This window comes from Schistocerca nitens, chromosome 4 (assembly GCF_023898315.1).
Source record: "Schistocerca nitens isolate TAMUIC-IGC-003100 chromosome 4, iqSchNite1.1, whole genome shotgun sequence".
Lineage (NCBI taxonomy): Eukaryota > Metazoa > Arthropoda > Insecta > Orthoptera > Acrididae > Schistocerca > Schistocerca nitens.
The window spans coordinates 318,858,375-318,886,045 of NC_064617.1; the positions used below are offsets into that span (position 1 = coordinate 318,858,375).

The following is a 27,671-nucleotide window of genomic DNA, read 5'->3' on the forward strand; positions in this document are numbered from 1 at the left end:
AGATTTTTTCCTGAAAAATGTCACTATTAAGGCAATTTTGAGGCTAGACATGAAAACTGGTTACTTGGTCAGAAATAAAGAAATACATGCTCCAGCATTTTTGGAAATTTAACCCTATGGGGGTTAAATAGTGGGTGAAAACTTTTTTGAAAATATATCATTATTAAAGAACTACCAAAGTATTTTTAAAGCTACATCTATGAACATTGGTATTTGACTTCTTGGTTACAAATTAAATAATAATAATAATAATAATAATAATAATAATAATAATAATAATAATAATAATAAGTGTTTTCATTTTCCAATTTACTTTCTTCGTATCTGTTGATGTTATGTGATCTAAAGGGTTGTAGAGGTGGTTATGAAATTGTAGTGGTGTAGCCGATGTATTTATATGAGTGATTGCTTTGTGTATTTTGCTAGTTTCTGTTCGTTCTATAAAGAATTTTCTTAAATTGTCTACCTGTCCATAATGTAGGTTTTTTATATCGATAAATCCCCTTCCTCCTTCCTTTCTGCTTAATGTGAATCTTTCTGTTGCTGAATGTATGTGATGTATTCTATATTTGTGGCATTGTGATCGTGTAAGTGTATTGAGTGCTTCTAGGTCTGTGTTACTCCATTTCACTACTCCAAATGAGTAGGTCAATATTGGTATGGCATATGTATTTATAGCTTTTGTCTTGTTTCTTGCTGTCAATTCTGTTTTCAGTATTTTTGTTAGTCTTTGTCTATATTTTTCTTTTAGTTCTTCTTTAATATTTGTATTATCTATTCCTATTTTTTGTCTGTATCCTAGATATTTATAGGCATCCGTTTTTTCCATCGCTTCTATGCAGTCGCTGTGGTTATCCAATATGTAATCTTCTTGTTTAGTGTGTTTTCCCTTGACTATGCTATTTTTCTTACATTTGTCTGTTCCAAAAGCCATACTTATATCATTGCTGAATACTTCTGTTATCTTTAGTAATTGGTTGAGTTGTTGATTTGTTGCTGCCAGTAGTTTTAGATCATCCATGTATAGCAAATGTGTGATTTTGTGTGGGTATGTTCCAGTAATATTGTATCCATAATTTGTATTATTTAGCATGTTGGATAGTGGGTTCAGAGCAAGGCAGAACCAGAAAGGACTTAATGAGTCTCCTTGGTATATTCCACGCTTAATCTGTATTGGCTGTGATGTGATATTATTTGAATTTGTTTGTATATTAAGTGTGGTTTTCCAATTTTTCATTACTATGTTTAGGAACTGTATCAATTTAGGATCTATTTTGTATATTTCCAATATCTGTAGTAACCATGAGTGGGGTACACTATCAAAAGCTTTTTGGTAATCAATGTATGCGTAGTGTAGCGACCTTTGTTTAGTTTTAGCTTGATATGTCACCTCTGCATCTATTATCAGTTGCTCTTTACATCCTCGTGCTCCTTTGCAACAGCCTTTTTGTTCTTCATTTATAATTTTGTTCTGTGTTGTATGTGTCATTAATTTCTGTTTAATGATTGAAGTTAATATTTTGTATATTGTTGGTAGGCATGTTATGGGGCGATATTTAGCTGGGTTTGCCGTGTCTGCTTGATCTTTAGGTTTCAGATAAGTTATTCCATGTGTAAGTGTATCAGGGAATGTGTATGGGTCTGCAATGTAACTGTTAAATAATTTAGTTAGATGTGAATGTGTTGAGGTGAACTTCTTTAACCAGAAATTTGCTATTTTATCATTTCCAGGGGCTTTCCAATTGTGAGTAGAATTAATTGCTTGGGTGACTTCATGTTGCAAAATTATCACTTCAGGCATTTGTGGTATCATCTTGTATGTGTCTGTTTCTGTTTGTATCCACCGTGCATGCCTGTTATGTTGTACCGGGTTTGACCATATGTTGCTCCAGAAGTGTTCCATGTCTGTTATGTTTGGTGGATTGTTTATTTTAATGTGTGTGTTATCTATTGTCTGGTAAAATTTCTTTTGGTTTGTGTTGAATGTTTGGTTTTGTTTCCTTCTATTTTCACTTTTTTTGTATCTTCTGAGTCGTTTGGCTAATGCTTGTAATTTCTGCTTCTTTTCGTCTAATTGCTCTGTCGCTTCTTGTTGTGAGATTTTACCTAACCTTTTTCGTTTTTTTTCCGAGATTTCATTTCTTATAAATTGTGTTAGCTGTCCGATGTCTTTTCTCAGTTTTTCTATTCTGATCTGTAGCCTGTGTTGCCATGCTGGTTTTGTGGGTTTCTTCTGTGTGTTGGTTGGTTCTGATCTCTGTCTAGTGTGTATATTTAGTGTAGTGAGTGCTCCTATATAAACCAGTAGTTGTAACTCTTCCATAGTTGTGTTTTCATTTATTTTGTTGTGTATGATTGTGTTGTGTTGTGTTTTTTCTTCATGGCAAGCACCCGTATCATCTAACACAGCCACACATCGATCAAGACGCATCCAACACATGGCTAAGAAAAGGAAATATATACAGTGAGACAGAAGGATTCATGATTGCAATACAGGATCAAACAATAAACACCAGGTATTACAGCAAGCATATTATTAAAGATCCCAATACCACAACAGATAAATGCAGACTTTGTAAACAACAAATAGAAACAGTAGATCACATCACAAGCGGATGTACGATACTAGCAAATACAGAATACCCCAGAAGACATGACAATGTCGCAAAAATAATACATCAACAGCTTGCCTTACAACATAAACTTTTAAAACAACAAGTTCCTACATACAAGTATGCACCACAAAATGTACTGGAGAATGATGAATACAAATTATACTAGAACAGAACCATTATAACAGATAAAACAACGCCACATAACAAACCTGACATCATACTCACCGATAAAAAGAAGAAATTAACACAACTAATCGAAATATCCATACCCAATACAACAAATATACAAAAGAAAACAGGAGAAAAAATTGAAAAATACATCCAACTGGCTGAGGAAGTCAAAGACATGTGGCATCAGGATAAAGTTGACATCATACCAATTATACTATCAACTACAGGAGTCATACCACACAATATCCACCAGTACATCAGTGCAATACAGCTACATCCAAACATATATATACAACTACAGAAATCCGTAATTATTGATACATGTTCAATTACCCGAAAGTTCCTAAATGCAATATAACACATACCGTACAGTTAATAGGAAGTGACGCTTGATCAAGGTCCGCGTCACTTTCCATTCTCAACCAGACTTAACGTCTGAGAAAGTAAAGAAATAAGTGTTTTAGTGTTTTTGGAAACTGAACCCCTAAGGGGATTCTTTTAAGAAAATATAATATTAGGAAAGCATTTTTAAACCTAAATCTATGAAATTTTAAATTTGGTTTATCTGTTAGAAATAAAACATACATATGTCACTGTTTTTGAAAATTCAATCCCTATGGGAGTGAAATGATTTATGAAAATATTTCACTGTGAAAGCATTTTTAAAGCTAAATATTGAATATTGGTGTTTGGCTTCTCGGTTGGAGATGAAGAAATACATATTTCACTGTTTTTTGGAAATTCAACTCCTAAAGGGGTGAAATAGGATCAGACTGATTCACTAACCCATCACTATCCAGCCCAAACCACTAAGGATAGAAACTTGACATTGGAGCGAGTGTGGCTCTTATACTGTAGGCATCATTTAAGAAGGGACTGTGCAAAATTCCACCTATAATTGGGAGACATAGTAGATGAAAGTTTTTGAAAGTATGTCGCTATTAAAAGAGTTTTGAAGCTACATCTACAAAAACTGGTCTTTGGTTTCTCAGTCAGAAAATAAAAAGTAAATGTTTCAGCATTTTTGGAAATTCAACCACTAAAGGGGTAAAATAGGGGGTGAAAGTCTTTGAAAATAAACAATTACTAAAGAACTGCTAAAGGATTTTAAAGCTACACATATGACAACTGGCTAGAAAGACAAAAATTCGTGTTTCAGTGTTTCTGGGGATTTAATCCTTAAGGGAGTACAACAGTGGATGAAAATTTTTAAGAAAATACACACATCAAAAAAAGTTTTGCATCACCTCGGTTCCAAGAGTTCCGGAACCTGTACAGAAAATTGGAATAGAGACCAACATCAATTCCGCCCTTTTTATTGCTCATGAAAATCACACATGGCATGTTGTACCACCATACAGCGAGACCTTCAGAGGTGGTGGTCCATATTGCTCCACACATCAGTACCTCTAATACCCAATAGCACATTCTCTTGCATTAATGCATGCCTGTATTCGTCATGGCATACCATCCACAAGTTCATCAAGGATTGTTGGTCCAGATTGTCTCACTCCTCAATGGCGATTCAGTGTAGATCCCTCCGAGTGATTGGTGGGTCATGTCGTCTATAAACAGCCCTTTTCAATCTATCTCAGGCATGTTTGATAGGGTTCATGTTTGGAGAACATGCTGGCCACTCTAGTCGAGCGATGTCATTATCCTGAAGGAAGTCATTCACAAAATGTGCACGATGGGGGCATGAATTGTCGTCCATGAAGACGAAAGCCTTGCCAATATGCTGCCAATATGGTTGCACTATCGGTCGGAGGATGGCATTCACATATTGTACAACCATTGCGGCACCTTCCATGACCACCAGCGGCGTTCGTTGGCCGCACATAATGCCACCCCAATACAGCAGGGAACCTCCACCTTGCTGCACTCACTGGACAGTGCGTATAAGGCATTAAGCCTGACCGGGTTGCCTCCAAACACATCTCCGATAATTGTCTGGTTGAAGGCATATGCGACACTCATCAGTAAAGAGAACATGATGCCAGTCCTGAGCAGTCCATTTGACATGTTGCTGGGCCCCATTTGTACTGCGCTGCATGGTGTCGTGGTAGCAATGATGGACCTTGCCATGGACGCCGGGAGTGAAGTTGCACATCATGCAGCCTATTACGCACAGTTTGAGATGTAATATGGCATCCTGTGGCTGCAAGAAAAGCATTATTCAACATCGTGGTGTTGCCGTCGGCGTTGTTGTCAGGGTTCCTCCAAGCCATAATCCATAGGTGGTCATCCACTGCAGTAATAGCCCTTGGGCGGCCTGAGCGAGGCATGTCATCGACAGTTCCTGTCTCTCTGTATCTCCTTCATGTCTGAAACACATCGCTTTGTTTCACTCCGAGACACCTGGACACTTCCCTTGTTGAGAGCCCTTCCTGGCACAAAGTAACAATGTGGACTTGATCGAACCACGGTATTGACCGTCTATGCAGGGGTGAACTACAAACACCACAAGCCGTCTACCTCCTTCCTGGTGGAATGACTGGAACTGAACAGCTGTTGGAACCCCTCCATTTAACAGGCACTGCTCATGCATGGTTATTTACATCTTTGCGTGGGTTTAGTGATGTCTCTGAATAGTCAAAGAGACTGTGTCTGTGATACAATATCCACAGTCTACGTCTATCTTCAGTAGTTCTGGGAACCGGGGTGATGGAAAACTTTTTTTGATGTGTGTATTTTGTTACATGAAAAAAAAAAAAAAATTTAAAGCTAAATTTATAAAAATTCGTATTTCACTTCTTAGTTAGATATAAAGAAATATTTGTCAGGGGATGAAAGCTGCTATGGAAATATCTCCACAAGAACACAAAAGCCACGATTAAAAAAATCTCTGGACACCAGCTACCAGAACTGCTTTTTGGTCAGAAGTACATTCAGAAAATATCATACTTGTATGGCCTTAATTAGGGTGAAAAAGCTTAGAAGGGATTGCAATTTGTGAACAACATAAAAATTTGATTAAAAAAAATCTCTGCAGACTGTACAGTCTGTGAGCAAAGCAGCAGGCACTAAGCTAGTGTTCATGTAAATGTAATGTATTTAATAAAATATGTGCTGTATGAGTTTAATAAATCTCACTTCAAATTAGATGTAAGATGACTGCAAATTATTGTGGCACACCCCTTGTTATAAATACTGTGTGCCGCACGGGATTAGCCGAGCGGTCTAAGGTACTGCAGTCATAGACTGTGCGGCTGGTCTCGGCGGAGATTCGAGTCCTCCCTTGGGCATGGGTGTGTGTGTTTGTCCTTAGGATAATTTAGGTTAAGTAGTGTGTAAGCTTAGGGACTGATGACCTTAGCAGTTAAGTGCCATAAGATTTCACACACATTAGAACATTCTGCTGTGTTTTTGACACTTACACAATGAAGTAAGTGATTAATTTCTTGCATCTCTGTTGGTATACTTCTCACATTACATGTCCCACAAACATTGACAGTCTTTAAACTTCTTTAAAAATTATGTAATAAAAGTTTTGACCACCTTGGCAATGACCTATTAAGGTGGTCACACACTTAACTAGTTGCTTGACAAGCACACACACCCAAGAATGCTTGTGCAAGCATGCACAAAATATATAATATGTGGAGTAAAGTGTGGTTAAACAAATGAACATATGACTCCCATGTTAACTATTTAAGGTAAACAATCTTCCATCTAATGTGCCACAGGCAGAATTAGTTCTATTTGCATGTGACATTGGTGTTGTAATCAATCCAAGCATACATACAGAAACAGAAGAAACGTTAAACAAAGTTCTTAAAAGTATTGTTTATTAGTTTTCTGTGAATGGTCTCACCCTCAATCTTAAAAAGACACAACTTGTTCAGTTCTGCACATCTAGGGATACTACATCAGTGATAAGTGTAATACATGGTGAGGAAATAAAAAAATAGGGTGGAAAGTTCAAAATTTTAAGGTGTCCATGTTGATGAGAATTTAAATTGGAAAAAGCAAATTTTTGAACTTGTAAAACAACTTAGTTCAGCCACATTTGCACTCAGAATCACTGCAAATCTTGGAGAGGGATAAATCAATAAACTGACATATGTTGCATGTTTTCATTCAGTAATGTCATATGGAATAATAATGTTCTTGGGTAACTCATCTTTGAGGAAGAAAGTCTTTGATGTACAAAAACATGCTACATCTGTTAAGGAGTTGGGCACTCTGATTACTCCTTCACAGTACATTTATTCCCTTGTGAAGTTAGTTGTAAATAATCCACTATACTTCAAAAGGAACAATGATATTCATTTCTCCACATTAAGGTTGTCTTTAGCACATAAAGGCGTGCACAATGCTGCAATAAAAATTTCTGATCACTTGCCCATTGATATAAAATATCTGACAGACAGCAAAGTAAAATTTGAAAACAAATTGAGAAAGTTTCTCCTTGACAACTCCACCTATTCCTATAGTTTTTTTTTCTTTTTTGGAAAAAAGTTTTAGAAATGTTCAGAATGTAACAATATGTACAAATTAATTTGTAATGTGAATGTAAAATTACTCGTCCCACATCATTATGATCTATCATGCAAAATGATCCGTGGAACATGTACCTATCTAGCTAAATAACTCAATAATGCACTGCAGAAATTCTCTCTCAGTATCGTTGTTTGTTTTTTCCAGTTCTCCATATAATGTTGTATTCTTTGACTTGTCCTACATTACAGTACAACCTTTGCAAAAAATGTATTTTAACAGGACCAAATGCAAATTAAATTAAATCAAATCACTGATGAATGTCTACACATGCATCTCTATTCTAGGTACACTATTACAGACGTACTGGCAGCTAAGAATACTTCCAGGGAATTGTGGTAGAAGGGGAAAACAAAAGGAAATATCAATGTGTTACTGATAAGTCAAAATACAACCTCTGAAAATGAGGTGTTTGAACCAGGGTGTCCAACCGCTGTACATGGCACTTACTACAGCCAACCTATTTAAAAATCCTACAAGAAATTCGCTCAGGAAATGGAACAAATCAATGCGAATGAGTTATACCCCTGACATAAGCTATGAATTCCAAATGTAAAAAATTCAGACTGAATAAGGAAATAAAAACAACATACTTTAAGATAATGACTCTATCAGACTACATCTGTGCTAGCAGCAGTTGGTACTAGCCTGCAGTAATGCAATGACAATTTTTTTCACAATGTAACTTTTCTGATACAGTAAATTAAAAGTTGAAAACAATTTGTCTATCACCTCCTCTGGGAGCAGCATGGATCAGTGCAGTTGAACCGTCTTCAAGTTTGATTGCTTGCCCCTCCAGATATTTTGGTAGTCCTTGGATAATGATTGTGTTGCATTCTGGAACATTTTCTTCATCAGCTTGGACTTCTTCTGCAACTAAAAAGGGAGAACAAGTACTGAAATTTTTGAGACATATGTTTCAAATTATAGTTAATGATTGAAAATAAGCACATAACAATGAGTATTGCCACTAATGCCAAAGCAAGATAGTATCATGTTTGGACTCAGCTAACCTTACAAAACCCAAGATCATTTGTAACAGAGCAAGATGCAACCATCCTGCTTGTTCTTATGCCATGTCTTACAGTCAATTTTTTTCCCTTTCTTTTCTCCTTTCATTTATCTCTTTTTTTTTTTTTTGGAGAGCGTTACATGACAGTTACACAAAATAATTTCTCATTCATCGCTTTTTCTACCAGATTTGATTATTCACTATATAGTTTCTCAATCACTAATGCTAATATTACAGATATTTCACCTGGAATAATTTTTTTATACAGAAATATCCATAATTCAAGATTCGTAGGAAACAAGTAGATGTGAAATTTTCAATAAGCAATCAGCAGTTTCAGCAGTTTGTTTCTGAAGTAGGTTAGCTCATTTAAGAAACCTCCTTCCCCTATCTTCAATAAACATTTTACTTTTTGAAAACACTTTTAAAATAGAAAGTTATTCATATTCAAAAAATTTGGGTTCCAGAATGTTTGAATCTTAAATAATGCTTATTTCCAAAATTCAGTACAATAGTTTTCTAATTAAAGATTTTCCACCTCCAAAAATGCACCCTTCCACTAGAAGAACTTTTTTTTTTGCTTGTTAATTTGATTTGCAAAATTTCATCTTTAGCAACTTTTGGCAGACACTGTGAAGGAAGTAAGATTGGGGTTTAGCGTCATGTCAACATCAAGTTCGTTAGAGATGGAGCACATGCTCGGACTGTTGCAAGGACGGCGAAGAAAATTTTGGTTGTGCCCTTTCAAAGGGACTGTCCAGGCATTTGCCTGGAACAATTTAGGGAAATTCGAAAAACCTAAATCTGGATTGCTGGATGTGGATTTGAAATGTCATCCTCTCGAATGCAAGTCAGTGTGCGAACCACTGCACCATCTCGCTTGGCAGACTCTGTAAGTCCCCCCAGAAACAGTCGCTTGGCAGACTCTGTAAGTCCCCCCAGAAACAGAAATTATGTCCACAAAATAGTATCCATTATTTTGCATTTTTTCTGATAGTACAGGTCATAGTTAAACAGAATTACTCTTTTTATTATTATTATTTTGATCCTCCGATTTTGCTCTCTTTCATGTCAATAATCAAAATATAAGAGCCAATTTTGATTTTTAATCTTACATGCATCTGTAAATAGGTGTGCTTCAGTCAGTTCATGGTTGGTTGTTGGAATGTAAATTCCTCATGAATACGAAGCAAGTTTGCATTGGTAAGTAATCGGTATTAAAGCCAGTGACTTATAATCAGATGTTAAACATCTCTGGTTCACTAGCAATCAAGATGTCAAAAAATGACCAAAAATCACAACTTCAGTCACACAGTGGTGCAGTCATCATTTTAAAAAACTTGTCACTATATCAAATAACAGTAGGAAGGCAAAACACTGAAGATAAGCAGCCTACTACTGAGGTAAAATCCATGTCAGTAACCTTACAATCTGATCTGCTGGATGCTTTACTTGCTATTCTGGCATACAATCATAATAATTCTCTATTCTTCTAAGTCTCTCTCTCTCTCTCTCTCTCGTAACTACTAAACTTTAAATCACCCCAGAGTTCCAAATTTTATATACTAATCAAAGCTCCAAGAACTTATAGTTATCTGATATCGCAGACTCTCTAGCACTCTTCTAGAGAAAAGTGCTAGAAATTGAACTGCATACTGTAACAAGATGCAAGAGGAAATCATTAGGATTTATTTATTATTAATAAGCAAATCACATAACCACAAAAGGATAAGCTAACTTCCACATAAATAGCAACAGGAAACAACAACAATTACAGTTTTGTTTAGCTCAAATTTCACTAGCTTTCATCCCCATCTTTTATTGCTCTCTCTAGAACTTAGCTCCTCACTATGACACCTCAGTACTGGCCACACATTTATTTTCCTGTTCATGCTGCCCCACTCTGATATAAAATCCTGAGGGATTTCAATCTTTTTTCCTCCCATTGATAAGTTTCAAAAGAAAATCAAACCAGGAATTACTTCACTTTTTCACCTCTCTAAAAAAATGAAAGTATCAGAGATTACAGACTCAATTGAAATCAGTAACTTTACCTTACACTTTCCCAGCCAGCAGCTCCTCCAAGTCACCATTGTCTGGTTTCATTCATTGTTGCACCCAGAGTCCTCATTGCCATTCTCATCCCATGAACTTACCACAAGTCTCAAAATTTTCAGAAAAATCACCTCAATTGGATGCCTCAAAATTGTTTTATTGTCACCCAACATCAAGTTTAGTTTATCATTTGTTTTCAAAATCCCCAGAAGTATAATTTTTGTAGTTTCCACTTTGTCTTTTGGCTATCTTCTGCTTGTGAATCTCAGAGGCACCAATCAACTTAACTGACCTGTTACTCCCTCCAATGAAATACTGTAGTTGTTCACATTGTACACAACAAGATATTAGATAATGTACATTAAAGATACAGTGTTATCCAATTATGAGTATGTAACTATAATTTGATTATAATAGAGGGAAACATTCCACATAGGAAAAATATATCTAAAAACAAAGATGATGTGACTTACCAAATGAAAGTGCTGGCAGGTCGACAGACACACAAACAAACACAAACATACACACAAAATTCAAGCTTTCGCAACAAACTGTTGCCTCATCAGGAAAGAGGGAAGGAGAGGGAAAGACGAAAGGATGTGGGTTTTAAGGGAGAGGGTAAGGAGTCATTCCAATCCCGGGAGCGGAAAGACTTACCTTAGGGGGAAAAAAGGACGGGCATACACTCGCAAACACACACATATCCATCCACACATATACAGACACAAGCAGACATATTTAAAGACCAATATGTCTGCTTGTGTCTGTATATGTGTGGATGGATATGTGTGTGTGTGCGCGAGTGTATACCCGTCCTTTTTTCCCCCTAAGGTAAGTCTTTCCGCTCCCGGGATTGGAATGACTCCTTATCCTCTCCCTTAAAACCCACATCCTTTCGTCTTTCCCTCTCCTTCCCTCTTTCCTGATGAGGCAACAGTTTGTTGCGAAAGCTTGAATTTTGTGTGTATGTTTGTGTGTCTGTCGACCTGCCAGCACTTTCATTTGGTAAGTCACATCATCTTTGTTTTTAGATATAACTATAATTTGAAATTTATTTACTAAATAATCAACTTTACATAAGTGATAAATATGACTTGCACTCAAAAAAATGTAATTCACTTCAAGAGTATTGTAAGAAAAAAGGAATGAATGTATCTTTTGTGTCAAGTATACAATATAATGAATAAATGTCAAGTTGTAGACAGGCACAATGAAAAGCCCACATCCTTCGCCAGGGCTCTGATTACCTATCACCATGCCCTTACATGAGGGACATCCTACTTGAGGTCCTTCCCACCCCTCCTAAAGTTGTGTTCTATCGCCCACTCAACTTCCACAACATCCTAGTCCATCCTTATGCCAATCCCAATCCCTTGCCACAAGGATCATATCTCTGTGGAAGACCCAGATGCAAAACCTGCCCAATCCACTCACCCTGCACTTCCTATTTACAGCTTTATCCTACCCCATCAGGGGCCAGGCCACCTGTGAAAGCAGCCTTGTCATTCACCAGCTGTACTGCAATCACTGCACAGCTTTTTATATTGGTATGACTACCAACCAGCTGTGCAGTGAGATGAATGGCCACTGCCAAACTGTGGTCAAGAGCAAAGTAGCCCATCCTATGGGACAACATGCAGCTGAACATAACACACTTGATTTCAATGGTTTCTTCACTAGCCAAGCCATCTGGATCCCTACCTCCACCACCAGATTGTCTGGACTACACAGATAGGAGTTATCCTTACAACAAATTCTCTGCTCCTGTAATTATCCCAGCCTCAACCTACAGTAAGATACTGTACCCCCACCCACCACCCAACAGTTTCCATCCCATCTGTCCTATCATCTCCCACCCTGTTTATTTACGGCCCTCTACCAATGCATCCACCTGTCTTTCCTCCCTTTTTTCCCCATCTCCCTACCCCACAGCCTCCTGAATCGGTGTCCACCAGACAGCGTTTGTCTCTCTCCCCACCTGTACACTACTATCCTTTCCTCTTCCCCACCCCCTTCAGTTTGGTGCTTGCAACCCAAGTGACAGCTGCATTCTGGCCCCAAGATGCTGAAGTTCGCAGTTGTGTTCCATGAGCTGTGCTTGCTTGTGTGTGTGAATAGTGTGTGTCTCTCTTTTACTGATGAAGGCTGTAGCCAAAAGCTTTATGTAAGTGTCTTAATTGTGCATGTCTGCAACTTGACGTGTCTTCTTTAAAGTAAGTAGCAATCTGTCTTTTCCTAAATTGTTGATATTCCTACCTGGAGTTTCCATAGTTTGAAATCATGAACAAACAATTTTAAAGCATCTAATACAGCAAACTTCCTATAAAGGGCACCAATTTATGTACAAGTGACAATAGTTGAGAGGTGTGGTTGTAGAAACAAACCTTGTTCTTCAACAGCAACTTCATGAGCAACAAGTGCCTCTGTTCCATCTGCTAAAGTAACAGAAGTAAAATTTCCACTTGTGCTACTAATTAAGAGATTTCCCCCTTCTAGCTCTTCAACCTGCTCGATTTTTATAGAAACTGCACCATTTCCATCTTCTTGTGCCACTGAGCCATCATCCAAAACAGTAAAACAATTCAGTACTTCTAGTTCTTGTGTTGGAACTGCTACAACAGTCAAAAAGATCAAATAAACAGTTTTCAAAAACTGAAGTGGTTTGTAACTTTTGTTCCAATTAGTTGCTGGAACAGTGTTTACTTTAAGACTCATGCACAGAAAAATCTTTATTTTAACAAAATACAGGAGAAATAGGAGTAAGGCAGGACTTTTTCAATCACTTTGCTATTCACTGGGAGACACTGTTAAAAATAAAATATTATTCATAAGGTTTACTAGAGGACTTCTGGAAGGATTGTTTCACTTGTCTCAGCAATGGTCAAAAGAAAAGATACAGAAATGCAAAAATCACTATGTAACCTGGCAATTAGGTGTGCATCAAGTATGATGATGCAGCACAACCTTTTCCACCTGAAGATAAATTAAGATGTACATCATCTGCTGGAATACAGTGGTGCTGCTCCTCTGCAATTCTTCTCTGGAAGTTAGGATATGTTCTGCACTAGTGAAAAACTTGACAAAATGGGTACATAACTATAACTACTTTTCGATAATTTGGTGTCTGGTATTATAAATGGCAAACACTATATTGCATAAGTGCGACATGTATTCAGTTTATTTATTTAGTCCAAGAATCAATTTTTAGTACATTGTCTGTACAAATGATGCAGGACATGGGTAAACATAATTAATTTATGATTACAGCAGCCATTGTGACTATATGGACAACACAAACCAAGTGCATAATAATATAAACTGACCAACTGATATAGTACATTGTTTCTACATTTGATACCAGAGATAGTAAGAGAGACTACGATAAACACACAGTAAATTATAGTGTGAAATGGTACAATGGTAAATGATGCTTTCTTACGATGATATTCCAGAAATTCCAAGACAGAGTAGAATCAGTGGTCAAGCAAGAAATGTTTCTTCTTTGCCTTAAACATATTTAATTTTTGTAGGCATTTTAATTAAGAAGGCATATGGTTTATGACATAACCTCAGTATGATACAGACCTCTTTTGCATAAGGTTGCGCTTACTGTGTTTATGTGTAGGTTCAGCTTCTGCCTAGTTTCATATACATGTATATCATGGTTATGTTTGAATAGGTTTCCTTTTAAGATGCTCCCCTCTGTAAAATTTAGTACTTCAAATATATACAAACAAGGAAGAGCAGTATTTTCAAAATTAAAAAAGGGGTCTACAGAAGTCACTGCATTTAGCTTTCATTATCAGTCTGATTATCTTTCTCTTTATTTTTAAATATTTTTTTCAGAAATTGTGGAATTCAACCAAAATATTATTCTGTGCATCAGTAGTGACTGTATAATCCAATCATACACTGATGAGCAGTTCGTATTTTGGTTGAGAATCCTTACAGCATACAGTAGTGTATTCAGTTTTTTATTTATATTGCTAAGGTCCTTTTCTCATTTCAAATCCTTCTCAATATGTATGCCTAAAATTTTTTGTATGACTGACATTTGAGGCATTTTTTCCTTCAATGGAGAAAGAGGGTTTGGAGGTTTTGCATGGTTTGAAAGTTAACTGCCACAGCTTTTTCAGAATTTATGATGAGCCTATTGATCTTGAACCAATGCGATAAGCTATGCATAACCAATGCTGCACTTTCCTGCAGATTTTCTTCACTGTGTGATTTAATTAGAATTTTAGTGTCATCTGTAAAGAGTACTGTGGCTCCGTCACGTATTTTATCAGCCAAGCATTTACATACAGCAGAAATAGGACAGATCCCAAGACTGACCCTTGTGAGACTGCATACTTAATTTTTTTTTGTTCACGGTCTTTGCATTTTATTTATGTAATTTGTTGATGATTATTGAGGTACGATTGCCCCCACCTTTCAGGCTGGCAGACAGTTATACTGTTAATGAGTTCTTGCAGGACATAGTACAACACCTCAAATAACGTAATTTCCAGAGTTTTAACATCTTCCAAGCAAAACCAATATATAACAACAATATTCAAGTACTATTTCATACACCAGCCTAAATCTAAAGAAAAATCACCTGTGTATGGCAACAGTGTGTCACAGGGACTTTATCCCTATATATTTTTAGGTCTGGAGAAATTGTTTTGAATGATACAGAGGTCTATGGGGCTGTGAATCTTGTTCCTGTCCACACAGTATAAAATTGGGATATTTTTCAAATGAATGTTGGGTTGTATTACATTACATGCTTTCATAAAATGTATATGCATTAGTAGTTAGGCTTATTACTAGTTTTTGAATACACAGAACAAAGCATGGCTCCACATGTTGTGCCTATATCTATTATGTCCCTACATCCAATGTATTCAGGTACTAAGATGAGGCACATAAACAAGAATTAAAATGTTGCTAATTTTTCATACAAGCTCAGCAACATTTTCAGTCTGACTTATGTTCCTGTTAATCACTCAATTCATCAACTATAAGATGAGTGCTGCAATATAAGAGATTTAAATTCACCAACAGCAGTACACAATACTTTTTTGGTATGCTTCTCAAAACACTGGAAATTTGAATTTTGAAAATATATGTGACATGTTCTAATTTTCAGCCTACATCAATCATTGTATAATGTCACAAAGAGTAATAATTGGACTTCAAAGGATAATAGCTCAATACAAACTTATTGAACAATGAAATCATTTGTTCATAATAGAAGTATTAATTACTAGTCTTGAATATGAGCTCTAATAGTGTATTTTGTATAAAATAATGAATACAAAAGTGGAATATTAATTTATTTTTAATCAAACTTACAAATCATAAGATTAATTGTTAAAGTTATTTGATCTAAAAAATTTAACATTGGAAGACTTTATATTTTATGAAACTATTTAGGTAAAACACATCTATGTTTTCTGCTGAGTGCAATGCTATGCATAAATAGTTCTGTGCAAGCTTTTCTCCATTGCACATTACACAAGATATCAATTATAACAGTAATGTAAGTATAATGAATTATTATTTTTCGATATAAAGGACAGTGTTGTCAGGCCAAAGCAGTTAGTTATTATAGAGTGTTGTTACTTTGGTGAATTGTATTCTGTACATGTGTATGATGGCATGAGATTATGCGCAATGGTCTGGCTGTGAATGCTATTGAAATTCGTGCACCAATGCACCACTGGTTACAAGGGTCTACACTTTGCTGAAATGGCAACTTTAGTTTCTAGTTTCAATTTTACAAAGTATTATGCTCATAGCATAATTTGTATGTTGTTTTTTTACATCAGCAAGAGCTTATTATTCTTGTTGCGGAGGTCTAAGTGTGGAAGAGGTGTTGGCTTTGTTAGAGGAGTCTGATATCAAAGATCTTGAAATGGCAAACTGGTTGACACTCTGCTTTGTTCCACCTGATGTGAGGGACAACACAGATGAAGACAGTGCAGATGAGAATTTGGTGGCAACATCAATAATTTGAATTGCCATCAACTGACAACAGCATGTGAAGCAGTTGTAACAAAGACAAAATAATTGGTTTCTGTGACACTGAATCTGAAAAGGGATGAGCACCCATAAATTGACTGTAGAAGCTGAAGTAGCTGTAAGAAATATTAATGAAGATGAAAATAGTTGGTTCCAAAAACAGAACAAGTTGTTGTTGTTGTTGTGATCTTCAGTCCTGAGACTGGTTTGATGCAGCTCTCCATGCTACTCTGTCCTGTGCAAGCTTCTTCATCTCCCAGTACCTACTGCAACCTACATCCTTCTGAATCTGCTTAGTGTATTCTTCTCTTGGTCTCCCTCTACGATTTTTACCCTCCACACTGCCCTCCAATGCTAAATTTGTGATCCCTTGATGCCTCAAAACATGTCCTACCAACCGATCCCTTCTTCTAGTCAAGTTGTGCCACAAACTTCTCTTCTCCCCAATCCTATTCAGTACCTCCTCATTAGTTATGTGATATACCCATCTAATCTTCAGCATTCTTCTGTAGCACCACATTTCGAAAGCTTCTATTCTCTTCTTGTCCAAAATGGTTATCGTCCATGTTTCACTTCCATACATGGCTACACTCGATACAAATACTTTCAGAAACGACTTAATGACGCTTAAATCTATACTCGATGTTAACAAATTTCTCTTCTTCAGAAACGATTTCCTTGCCATTGCCAGTCTACATTTTATATCCTCTCTACTTCGACCATCATCAGTTATTTTACTCCCTAAATAGCAAAACTCCTTTACTACTTTAGGTGTCTCATTTCCTAATCTAATCCCCTCAGCATCACCCAATTTAATTTGACTACATTCCATTATCCTCGTTTTGCTTTTGTTGATGTTCATCTTATATCCTCCTTTCAAGACACTGTCCATTCCGTTCAACTGCTCTTCCAAGTCCTTTGCTGTCTCTGACAGAATTACAATGTCATTGGCGAACCTCAAAGTTTTTACTTCTTCTCCATGAATTTTAATACCTACTCCGAATTTTTCTTTTGTTTCCTTTACTGCTTGCTCAATATACAGATTGAATAGCTTCGGGGAGAGGCTACAACCCTGTCTCACTCCTTTCCCAACCACTGCTTCCCTTTCATGCCCCTCGACTCTTATAACTGCCATCTGGTTTCTGTACAAATTGTAAATAGCCTTTCGCTCCCTGTATTTTACCCCTGCCACCTTCAGAATTTGAAAGAGAGTATTCCAGTTAACGTTGTCAAAAGCTTTCTCTAAGTCTACAAATGCTAGAAATGTAGGTTTGCCTTTCCTTAATCTTTCTTCTAAGATAAGTCGTAAGGTTAGTATTGCCTCACGTGTTCCAACATTTCTACGGAATCCAAACTGATCTTCCACGAGGTCCGCTTCTACCAGTTTTTCCATTTGTCTGTAAAGAATTCGCGTTAGTATTTTGCAGCTGTGACTTATTAAACTGATAGTTCGGTAATTTTCACATCTGTCAACACCTGCTTTCTTTGGGATTGGAATTATTATATTCTTCTTTAAGTCTGTAGGTATTTCGCCTATCTCATACATCTTGCTCACCAGATGGTAGAGTTTTGTCATGACTGGCTCTCCCAAGGTCGCCAGTAGTTCTAATGGAATGTTGTCTACTCCCGGGGCCTTGTTTCGACTCAGGTCTTTCAGTGCTCTGTCAAACTCTTCACGCAGTATCTTATCTCCCATTTCATCTTCATCTACATCCTCTTCCATTTCCATAATATTGTCCTCAAGTACATCGCCCTTGTATAAACCCTCTATATACTCCTTCCACCTCTCTGCCTTCCCTTCTTTGCTTAGAACTGGGTTGCCATCTGAGCTCTTGATATTCATACAAGTGGTTCTCTTCTCTCCAAAGGTCTCTTTAATTTTCCTGTAGGCAATATCTATCTTACCCCTAGTGAGACAAGCCTCTACATCCTTACATTTGTCCTCTAGCCATCCCTGCTTAGCCATTTTGCACTTCCTGTTGATCTCATTTTTGAGACGTTTGTATTCCTTTTTGCCTGCTTCATTTACTGCATTTTTATATTTTCTCCTTTCATCAATTAAATTCAATATTTCTTCTGTTACCCAGGGATTTCTATTAGCCCTCGTCTTTTTACCTACTTGACCCTCTGCTGCCTTCACTACTTCATCCCTCAGAGCTACCCATTCTTCTTCTACTGTATTTCTTTCCCCCATTCCTGTCAATTGTTCCCTTATGCTCTCCCTGAAACTCTCTACAACCTCTGGTTCTTTCAGTTTATCCAGGTCCCATCTCCTTAAATTCCCACCTTTTTGCAGTTTCTTCAGTTTCAATCTGCAGTTCATAACCAATAGATTGTGGTCAGAATCCACATCTGCCCCTGGAAATGTCTTACAATTTAAAACCTGGTTCCTAAATCTGTGTCTTACCATTATATAATCTATCTGATACCCTTTAGTATCTCCAGGATTCTTCCAAGTATACAACCTTCTTTTATGATTCTTGAACCAAGTGTTAACTATGATTAAGTTATGCTCTGTGCAAAATTCTACAAGGCGGCTTCCTCTTTCATTTCTTCCCCCCAATCCATATTCACCTACTATGTTTCCTTCTCTCCCTTTTCCTACTGACGAATTCCAGTCACCCATGACTATTAAATTTTCGTCTCCCTTCACTACCTGAATAATTTCATTTATCTCGTCATAAATGTCATCAATTTCTTTATCATCTGCAGAGCTAGTTGGCATATAAACTTGTACTACTGTAGTAGGCATGGGCTTTGTGTCTATCTTGGCCACAATAATGCGTTCACTATGCTGTTTGTAGTAGCTAACCCGCACTCCTATTTTTTTATTCATTATTAAACCTACTCCTGCATTACCCCTATTTGATTTTGTATTTATAACCCTGTAATCACCTCACCAAAAGTCTTGTTCCTCCTGCCACCGAACTTCACTAATTCCCACTATATCTAACTTTAACCTATCCATTTCCCTTTTTAAATTTTATAATCTACCTGCCCGATTAAGGGATCTGACATTCCACGCTCCGATCCGTAGAATGCCAGTTTTCTTTCTCCTGATAACGACATCCTTTTGAGTAGTCCCCGTCCGGAGATCTAAATGGGGGACTATTTTACCTCCGGAATATTTTACCCAAGAGGACGCCATCATCATTTAATCATACAGTAAAGCTGCATGTCCTCGGGAAAAATTATGGCTGTAGTTTCCCCTTGCTTTCAGCCTCATTTGACATAAACAAATGATAAAAATGGTTGGCAGAAGATGACTGGCTTCTGAGTTGCCTGAAAGAAATGAAATCAAAAAGAAGATGGATGAACGTGGTTATTTGTTTCAGGGCCATAATCATGTTCAAAGACACCTGACTCTTTTGAATAAGTTTTAACTGTTTTTCAGTGATGATTTTATTGCGTGTTTTATATGCAGTGCAAAAAGATGGGATGAACTTCAAGAACTGAAGGCTTTCTTTGGCACATTGTTCATTAATGGATATGATGCCTTACCTCAAAAACAAAAATACTGGGAAGAAACCATTTTGAAGATATCATGCATAATGTGTGTCTAAATGATGATACTAAGCTAGATAAGAATGACAGAGTCTCAAAAATTTGTCTCTACTTCAGTCACATCAGAACCTGTCTTCTTGAGTATGCTGTATGGGAGAATGAGAAGAAGGGTAGATGAAGCTACGATCCTGTACTTTGGACAGTATGCTCTCATTCAATTCATTAACAGCAAATCTATACATTTTGGATACAGAGTGTGGTGTCAAAACTTCAGACTACGTTAGTTTTTAAATTTTGAGGTTTATCAAAGAACAAAGGAACCACAACATAAATACAAAGAAGATTATGGTTTGGGAGAGGGAATCCCTTCACAGTTAACTGAATTCCTGCCTAAAGATGGTTCTGGTGGCACTTTGCCCCATAATTTGTTTGCAGTCAAATACTTCATGTCCTTGAAAATAGTTGATAAATTTATTGAAATTGGTACTGGTATAAATGGAACCTTCAGAAACAACAAAATTGAAAATTGCTCACTAAAAAAATGTAGCTGCAATGAAGCATGAAGACAGAGGTTCTTATGAAATGATTTGCGATAAAAATTCACAGTTGCTTGTTTGTCGCTGGAATGAGAACTCTGTAGTCAAGGCAGTGTCAACCTGTGAAGGTGTAAATCACATTTGCAATATTCAATGGTATTCTACTGCACTGGAGAAGAAAACTGTAGTTCCTCAGTCTCATGTAATCAAGTCTTACAGAGTATGAGTGGAACAGATAGAATGGATCAAATTGTGAGCTATTATCAAATCTAATAAATAGTGGTGGGCAATTTTTTCTGTCAGGTTTAGATGTAGCAATCCAAAATTCATGGCTATTATACAGACATTCTGGGAAAAATGAAACACAACTCACAGGTGCACAAAAAGTAATATAGCTGTTCAAGAAAAACATTTATACACCTTTCATTCTAGAAAATATGATGTGCGATATTCCATACACTTGGTGGTGTGTTTGTGCACTAACTCATATTTTGTAATGTATGTACAGAAAACAGTAAAAATCAATGTGGTCATGCCTTTTTAGCTTACTGAACCTACCCTAGCAATGTGAACAAGTTTTCTCGCAAGAAATTTCTGAGCATTAATGGGTTAATGTGAGTCAGCTGCATTTATTTGGAATGAATAAATGAAGAAAACTTTTCAACAATGGAGACTACAGGTCATAATATCAACAATATAAGGAAAAGACACATTGCTACTCACCATTAATGACACACGGAATTGCAGACAGGCACAATGAAAAACCACACATTAACTTCCAGCCAAAGCCTACCTCAGAAAAGGAAACACACGTGTACATTCATTCACACAAAAAGCACATCTTACGCACATACGACCGCCATCTCCAGCAGCTCAGACCAGAATTGAACTGTCACTTAGAATGGAAGCACCAATCTGGAGGGGGCAGGGAAGGGGAAAGGATGGTAGGGTGTGGGTGGGGGTTTCCAGGGACTAAACTGTCAAAAGGCACAGCATAAGGATGCTTTGGGGCAGAGGGGGGGGGGGGTAGTGAAAAAGGAGAGGAGAGGTGAAGGGGAAAGATGGGAAGGTGCACTGGCAGAGGGCAGTACACAAAGAGAGTGAGAGAATGAGAATGAGAATAGGGAGGAGGTAATGGGACAGAGGGTGTGGAGACTGTAGGTAAGTAACCATAAGTTGCGGCCGGTATAATTTCGGTAGTGGAGAATATGTTGTAAGGATAATTCCCATTTGTGCAATTTAGAAAAGCTGGTGGTGGAGGAGAGGATCCAGATGTTTCAGGTAGTGAAGTAGCCATTGAAATCAAGCATGTTATGTTTATCTGCATGTTGTGCCACAGGGTCATCTTATTTTTCTCTTGGTCACAGTTTGGTGGTGTGGCCAAGGCCAAAGTAGACCAGCGTGTGGCACACCATGCTGCTAAACATGATGGGGCTTGATTTACATGACTGCTTCCCTCCCCGAGCCAACTGTATTCTCTCCTCAACTACCAGCTTTTCTGGACTGTGCAGATGGAAGTTATCTTTACAACACATTCCCAAAATTATACCAGGCCCAATCTACAGTAACCTACTGACTGCACACCCTCCACCCAACAGTCCCCCCCCCCCTCCCCCGTCCTATCATCTCCTACACATTCTCCTTCCCTCATCCTCTTTGTGTGTTGTCCTCTGCCTTCCCATGTTTCCTCTCCTTTTTTTTTTTGCTCCCCTCCCCCCCCTTTCCCCACCTGTCTGGCCTACAGTCTCCTGATGCTGCACCTGCTGGCAGTCTACTCCCTGCATGCTCTGCCAGACAGCACTCTCTGCCCCCTATCCATAGCCTGCTACTCCTCCCCCTCCCCCTCCCCTTTTCAGACTGCTGCTTCCATTCTGTGTGTGAGTTTCATTCTGGTCCGAGCTGCTGGAGGTGGCGGTCAAGTGTGTGTGAGGTGTGCTTGCTTGTGCGAATGAATATGTGTGTGTGTGTGTGTGTGTGTGTGTGTGTGTGTTTGCTTTTCTGAAGAAGGCTTTGGCTGAAAGGTAAAGTGTAAGTGTCTTTCATCATGTCTGACTGCAACTCAGTGTCTCTTTGTTAGATTTTGTACTAAAAAGACAAATGTATGAGAATTTCTAAGGAATTTAGTGTAATTAAAAAGAAATCTGAAACCAGTACATCTGCTGTGAACAAACTTCAACAACAACGAATATCACCCTCGAATTCTTCAAGATACATATTCGTTATAAAAGTAATGTTTCCTGTTTCAAAACTTCTGTGATTTGCAAAACTCCCCATATAGTTGTTGAGGAAAATACAATCTATAACTACAACTTTACATTAATTTTTTTTCTCTTTATTACGAGTAGGGACATTCACCGTGTTGCTTTCTGTAAGACTTCGTGCTGTCGAGTTTTATTCTGCCCTATATTTAGAGCTGCCACCAGTCGAGATTTTTCCAGGACTGCCCTTACTTTTATTAAGTTGTCTTGGTCTCCCCAAACACTTTGGGAACAATGGAAGGTCCCAGATTGTTATCATATTTAGTACACCTTTGTTTCATTTTTTAACTAATCATCTGACATTGTATAAAGCTTTCAGCCAGAATAATGTACAAAATTTCCTTGCATTATTTTCATTACTGTGTGATTTGAGGGATGTTGGCATTATGCTTCATTCTCTTACAAAATTAAGCTGTGTCCAGCCTCAGTTCAAAATATAATACTGATTTCATCAGTGGTAAGTGGCACACTTCTATAATAATGTGACGTGTACTCATTTCAGAGTTCAGTTTCCACGGCAGCATGTTTTTTTGTGTGCATATTATGTAATGGCAGCTATGATTTTAATAAATCAATTATATTAGTAGAAGGAAAGTTGTTACCATATAGCGGAGATGATGAGTCGCAGATAGGCACAACATAAAGACTTCCACAATTAAAGCTTTCGGCCATTGACCTTCAACAACAACAACAACAACAACCCCCCCCCCCTCACACACACACACACAAATGCAACTCACATACAGTCTCAGGCAACTGAAACCACACTGCGAGCAGCAGCACCAGTGCTTGATGGGAGTGGCAACTGGGGGGGGGGGGGGGGGTAAGGACGAGGCTGGGGTGGCAAGGGGGAGAAGTGCTGGAAGTTACACGGAGGGCAGTGGAAAGGTGGGGAAGGGAGGGGGGGGGGGTAGCGGAAAAAGAGAGAAATAAAAAGACTGGGTGTGGTGGTAGTATGACAGCTGTGCAGTGATGGAATGGGAACAGGGAAGGGGCTGGATGGGTGAGGACAGTGACTAACAAACGTTAAGGCCAGGAGGGTAACGGGAATGTAGGATGTATTGCAGGGAAAGTTCCCATCTGTGCAATTCAGAAAATCTGGTGTTGGTGGGAAGGATCCTTATGGCATAGGCTGTGAAGCAGTCGTTGAAATGAAGGATATCATGTTTGGCAGTGTGTTCAGCAACAGGGTGGTCCACTTGTTTCTTGGCCACAGTTTGTCAGTGGCCATTCATGCGGACAGACAGCTTGTTGGTTGTCATGCCTACATAGAATGCAGAACCGTGGTTGCAGCTTAGCTTAGGGACCACATGCCTGGTTTCACAGGTAGCCCTGCCTTTGATGGGATAGGTGATGTTAGTGACTGGACTGGAGTAGGTGGTGGTGGGAGGACATATGGGACAGGTCGTGCATCTAGGTCTATTACAGGGGTATGAGCCATGAGGTAAGGTATTGGAAGCAGGTGTTGTGTAAGGATGGACGAGTGTATTGTGTAAGTTTTGTGGATGGTGGTAAACCACTATGGGAGGTGTGGAAAAGATAGTGGGCAGGACATTTCTCATTTCAGGGGATGACAAGAGGTAATTGAAAACCTGGTGGAGTATATAATTTAGTTGCTCCAGTCCTGGGTGGTACTGAGTTACAAGGGGAATGCTCCTCTGTGGCCGGACGGTAGGACTTTGGGATGTGGTGGGACACTGGAAAGATAAGGCACGCGATATGTGTTTTTGTACAAGGTTAGGGGGATAATTACAGTCAGTGAAGGCTTCAGTGGGAGCTTCAGTATATTTCAAGATGGACTGCTCATCACTGCAGATGTGACGACCATGGGTGGCTAGGCTGTATGGAAGGGACTTCTTGCTATGGAACGGATGGCAGCTGTCAAAGTGGAGCTATTGCTGGTGTTCAGTAGGTTTGATATTGACAGAGGTACTGATGTAGCCACCTTCGAAGTGGAGGTCAGCATCTAGGAAGGTGGCTTGTTGGGTTGAGTAAGACCAGGTGAAGCAAATGGGGGGAGAAGTTGTTGAGATTCTGGATGAATGTGGATAGGGTGTCCTCACCTTCAATCCAGATAGCAAAGGTGTTATCAATGAATCTGAACAAAGTGAGGGGTTTAGGATTCTGGGTTTTTAGGAAGGATTCCTCTAGATGGCTCATGAATAGGTTTGCATAGGATGGAGCCATACGGGTGCCCATAGCCGTACCCCAGATTTGTTTGTGGGTAATGCCTTCAAAGGAAAAGTAATTGTGGGTGAGGATATAGTTAGTCATGGCAACTAGGAAGGAGATTGTCTGTTTGGAATCTGTTGGGCATTCGGAAAGGTAGTGTTCAATAGCAGTAAGGCTATGGGCATTAGGAATGTTAGTGTATAGGGTGGGGGCATCAATAGCGATGAGCAGGGCACCATATGGTGAAGGGACAGGAACTGTGGAGAGTCGGTGGAGGAAATGGTTGGTATCTTTTGTATAGGAGGGCAGGTTCTGGGTAACAGATCGAAGGTGTTGGTCTACGAGAGCAGAGATTCTCTCAGTGGGGGCACAGTAACCGGTCACAGTGGGATGTCCTGGGTGGTTAGGTTTATGGACTTTAGGAAGCATGTAGAAGGTAGGAGTATGACAGGGGTATGCAACCACAAAGCCTTCATGATCTAATATTCCATACCAACATATCAAAGTGATCTACTTTTAAAAATTCAGTTGCTACATTTTTAATTTTTGGATACTGGTACTGTAAACAACTATTTAAAATAAAAGTTTTAAATCTTCACTATTTATTCGAAACATAATAATTTTATTTCATAATATTCTCAAGTATATTCTTACATTAATAACACAAGAATTATTTTACATTTAATGTGAAATCTGAGTAGCTGTTTTGTCAACAATGTCGTTCATATTTGGTGTATAGCTTGTTACACTTAGTCCTTTACCCGAGTCCAGATGTTCATCAGTCAACCTTATTCTATGTTTATTTTTAATAAAGTTCATTATTGAAAACAGTGATTGACACAGTTTGGTAGAAGCAAACATGGCCTTTATTCTACGAGCAACATTAATTAAGATAGGTTATTTCTCGTGAGGAATTAGAGGCCAACAGGTTTTGGTTTCTGCAACACTTTTTGAGAAACAAATCATTTTTAATGATATTATTTCAAGTTCAAGAGCAGCGCTATCTATGTCAAAAACTTTTGCAATGGAAGAAGATATATTCAATAGTTCAATGTTAGCCCAAGGGAAAGGAACCAACTAGGTTACCACTGAAATCTTTTTGAAGTCTGAAAAACGATCACTGAAATCATCCCTCAAGTTGGAGATCATTATTGCATAACATTCACTATTGTAAGGTATCTCACTTCCTTCTATGTGTGTTTTCAGAGTTGGAAAATGTCTTAATTCACCCCTCTTAAAGCAGCACTCCCACAAAAACAATTTTTCAGTAAAAGAATTTACTTCAGATGTCATATCAGCAATATCTTTGTCATTGCCTTTAAATTTCAAATTCAGCTCATTAAGCTTTTCTGTTAGGTCAATTAAGAAAGCAAAATTCAAAAGCCAGAGAGGATCTTCAATACAGGCTGAAAGACTATTCTCATCTTGTTCATGCAAAAACAGTTTGATAGTCGGTAAAAGCTTGTGGAAACGTTGCAGCACTTTTCCCTTGCTAAGCCAACACACTTCAGTGTGGAGCAGTAAATCTTCATACTGTAGTTCTAGTTCATTTGCCAAATCTTATGAAAAGTCTTCTTTGAAGAGAGTGATACCTAATTTTGTTGACTGTCCTTTCAACAGAATTCACAATTTCATTCATATTTAAAAACTTTCCACACAGAGACTGCTGGTGTAAAATACAGTGATAAGTTAAAAACGGTGGAAAACTTTCATCTCTTTGGCACAGAGCAAAAGAACCACTTTTAGAACCTCTCAAGGCCGGGGCTCCATCTGTGGTAATGTTTACAAGCTTGTGGATAGGTATTTTCTCCGATAGAATGAGTTGCTTCATGGCAAAAAATATATCTTCTCCTCTTGTATGGCCTTTCAAAGAAAGTACTTTCAAAAGTTCTTCCTTGACAGTAAAGTTATTAAAAACTATCCTTACCAAAAACGGCAAATGAGCAGTACCTGTTGCATCAGTAGACTCATCTAATTGCATTGAAAAATAGCAGCACTCATCCAAATCTGTTTTGAGAGAAAACATCATTAGACATATTGTCAACTCTCCTTGTGACCGTTCTTGATGAAAGTTGAAGGAATTCGATGGCAGCAACTATTTCGGACTTGTTCTTGAAATTATGAAACAACTCGTCAGCAGCCTCTCGAAATGCTTCTTTTACGAATTTACCATCTTCGAAAGGTTTCTTCCTTTCCACCAATACATTCCAAACATGATAAGAAGCAAGAGTGGCAGCAACGCTTTTGTCTACTGGTTTCGTGAACATGCTTTGTTGAACACTTAATTGATTTTTAAGTTTCTTGATTTTATCTTTTCTCAGTTTGGAGTTTACAGGAAACTCGGTATTAACACGTGGGGGCACAGTTTTGAAATGTCTCTTGATGTTTGTCTTTTTCAACTACAGGACTATCTGGAGAACTAACTAACACAGAATGAAAACTGCAAGACATTTCTTCACCATGCATATTACAAAAGAAGTTAAACATTGTAGGAATAAATCTTAGGATTGACTGGGGGTTCTAATATCTGAAAACCATTGAGCAATTTCTTGTAATAGAATAACTTCTAATCCAAAATGTATGCTTAAGCTTATGGCACACTTTTGAAGTGTCTCATTCCAGGCCACCACAATACACTTATACAATGATGTTGAAACAATAAAGAGCTATTTGGAAAGTAAGTTCCGATTGGTCACAAAATGGAAACCTCTGTGAAAATCCGATGAAGCTTTGCACAGATATGTTGGGCAGTATCTCTAGTATGCCCATGTATTGCATCACATCACTCTTTTCAGTTCTGAGCACACAGTGAGCACATAAAAATGTATATAAAAAAGTG

At 38.0% G+C, this 27,671-nt stretch overlaps 1 protein-coding gene across 6 annotated transcripts in view; it reads right to left on the reverse strand.

Annotated features, from left to right (window-relative positions):
* LOC126252999 (zinc finger protein 143-like) overlaps positions 1 to 27,671 on the reverse strand; it is a 129,631-nt gene that overhangs the window by 68,756 nt on the left and 33,204 nt on the right. For 4 of the 6 annotated variants that reach the window (XM_049954033.1, XM_049954032.1, XM_049954036.1 and 1 more), the window contains exons 4-5: positions 12,738 to 12,965; positions 8,019 to 8,162 (exon numbers count right to left, since the gene is read on the reverse strand). In XM_049954033.1, the coding sequence (XP_049809990.1) occupies positions 8,019 to 8,162; positions 12,738 to 12,965 (372 nt within the window). The remainder of the gene's footprint in view (positions 1 to 8,018; positions 8,163 to 12,737; positions 12,966 to 27,671) is intronic. The other 2 variants (XM_049954035.1, XM_049954034.1) reach the window with 1 other exon arrangement.